This window comes from Triticum dicoccoides, chromosome 3A, assembly GCF_002162155.2.
Source record: "Triticum dicoccoides isolate Atlit2015 ecotype Zavitan chromosome 3A, WEW_v2.0, whole genome shotgun sequence".
NCBI lineage: Eukaryota > Viridiplantae > Streptophyta > Magnoliopsida > Poales > Poaceae > Triticum > Triticum dicoccoides.
In genome coordinates this window covers 59389196-59391417 of record NC_041384.1, presented here as the reverse complement: position 1 = coordinate 59391417, position 2222 = coordinate 59389196, and the positions used below count along the sequence as shown (strand labels likewise).

General features: G+C 62.7%; 1 protein-coding gene across 1 annotated transcript in view; it reads right to left on the bottom strand.

Annotated features, from left to right (window-relative positions):
- LOC119271937 overlaps positions 1-167 on the bottom strand; it is a 5151-nt gene extending 4984 nt beyond the window's left edge. Inside the window, exon 1 of the mRNA XM_037553570.1 lies at positions 9-167. Coding sequence (XP_037409467.1) covers positions 9-92 — 84 coding nt within the window. The 5' untranslated portion in view covers positions 93-167. The remainder of the gene's footprint in view (positions 1-8) is intronic.
- Between the last annotated feature and the right edge of the window lie 2055 nt (positions 168-2222).

The following is a 2222-nucleotide window of genomic DNA, read 5'->3' as shown; positions in this document are numbered from 1 at the left end:
GAGGGGAAGGGGGTGGGGGTGGAGCGGAGGAGGAGGTGGCGGTGGATGGTGTGGAGGGCTCGCCGCGAGGAGGTGAGCGCGGCCGCCGCCATGGGGATCGAGATCGGGTTCGCACCTCGCGGCAGTGGTGGGGGAGGGGACGAAGGAGTCGATGGAAGGAAAGGGAGGATGGCTGGCCTGGTTAGACTCGACTGCCTCCACCAGGTTGGACTCACTAGAACAGATTTTTTTTTTGAGATAATTACAACTACGGTACCTGTACTATCCGGCGCGTAACAAGACAGTCCTGGCACTCGTCCATTGCTCCGATACGGTCCTCAAATACGCAGAAACGCTCCAAAACGGTCCTCTGTGCCTATCTCATACGAACCTGGCTACTCCTCCCGTACGTGCGAGGCCCAGACCAGTGCCACGTCAGCGCACGGGCTGGTCGAGCCGAACCGGTTAAAGCGGACGGGCGGCGCACTGGTAGACCAAAATTCCCCATTACCTCCCCAACCCTAAATCACAAAAATCCTCTCCTCTCCTCTCCTCTCGACGGGCGGCGATAGCATGACGGGGAGCCCTGTTTCCGGCCCCGTCAACCGCGGCAAGGTTGGGTGACGCACGCACGATGCTGGCGGTGCTATCGGTGGCTGGACGTGTGGTGCCGGGCGTGTGCTCCTTGCTCGCACGTTGTCGGAGTAAATAGCCATGGGTAGCCTAGCCGGCTTCCCCTGACCCTTCTGAAAAAATTACGAGCCCGCCCGGCTCTCAAGAATCCAAGACATGGGGCCGCCTTCTCGTTGCTGGCTGTCCCCCAGGCCGGCTTTCGAAAGGCGGCCCGACTTTGGCCCTCATGAAGAAAGCCATGGGAGGGCCGACTTCGAGAAGCCGGCCGCGAGGAGGCCGACTCCAAAAAATCGGCTCCCATAAAGCGGTCGAGACCGTACCCTCAAAGTTTGCATCCACCTAGCGACGATGAGACGGGGCGTGGCAACAGTACAGCCTGTCACCCCCAAATCCCGGAACACGATCGGCACAGTGCGCCGTATGGGTGACCATGACCCGTCCGACGCAACACTGTTGCCATGCCGACCCTGATGCCATCCACGACGAACTACCAGCGCGGCCCACGGGCGGTGGGTCCCTTCGGGCAGAGAGACACCCGAAGGCGGCCACACCTCCCCCAGTCGGCCCAAGAGAGAGCCGGCTCCCCGCAGCCGGCTTGCCATCTTCCTCGAAGGAGACACCCCATTAAGGAGACAAGACGCGGTGAGGCTACAGCGATCGCCCGCCGGGCGGCGACACTGTAGCCACACCTACCTCGACGAAGCCCACGTCACCAAGATAGAGCAACAGTAACCAGCCGCCGACCAGGTCCTGGACAGTGGGGCCTGCCTGTCGACCAAGGCGCCGGCAGCCGGCGGGACCCACCAGTCGGCGGGCCCCGGCAGCCGGCGCAGAAGCCGGCGAGCGCAGTCACAGACGGCTGGGCCCCGCGCCCAGTCGGATTACCATTGTACCCCCGGGGGGTAGGCCTATATAAACCCCCCGGGGCGCCCATGCAAAGGGTTGGACCCCCAGCTAGTTTTAGAGACCACACAAGGAGAAGAAGCAAGCTAGTCGTGCCCTTCTTCCTCCTCCCACCGAACAGCTCAAGGAGCATTGTGTAGCTACTTATCCATCTAGTGATCATGCGGAGACCCTGCAGAGCATCAGTAGGGGTGTTATCTCCACGGAGAGCCCCGAAGCTGGGTAAGATTCACCGGCGTGCATGTCTTCGCCTCATCCCGTTTCCAGGCACCGGCGACGTCTTACTGGCTCCCACAATGATAAGCCACCCGTTGGCATATGTCGCCCCTACCACCCGACATTTGGCGCCCACCGTGGGACCAGGTGCACCGTCGTCCGGAGACCTGTTCTGGACGGGAACCCTCTTCCTCCCCAGCGAGCGCAGCCAGCCCGGCACGCCCGATGGTGCTTGCCACGACGCGCTGCAAGGCGTCACCAGCATCTGCGCGGCGAGCAGCCTCGCCAATCTCCTCGACGAAACCCTCATCTCCGACGAGCTCGCCTCCGATGCGGGCACCGACCACCTCGCCAACCTCCTCGGCCAGCTCCATGTCTCCAGCGAGCTCGCTGTGGATCTAGAGTCGGTTGGCTCCACCGACCCGATGCCTGTCGACTCCGACACGGCCTCCTTCGACACCTTCCCCACCAACGTTGCGATCTACAACGAC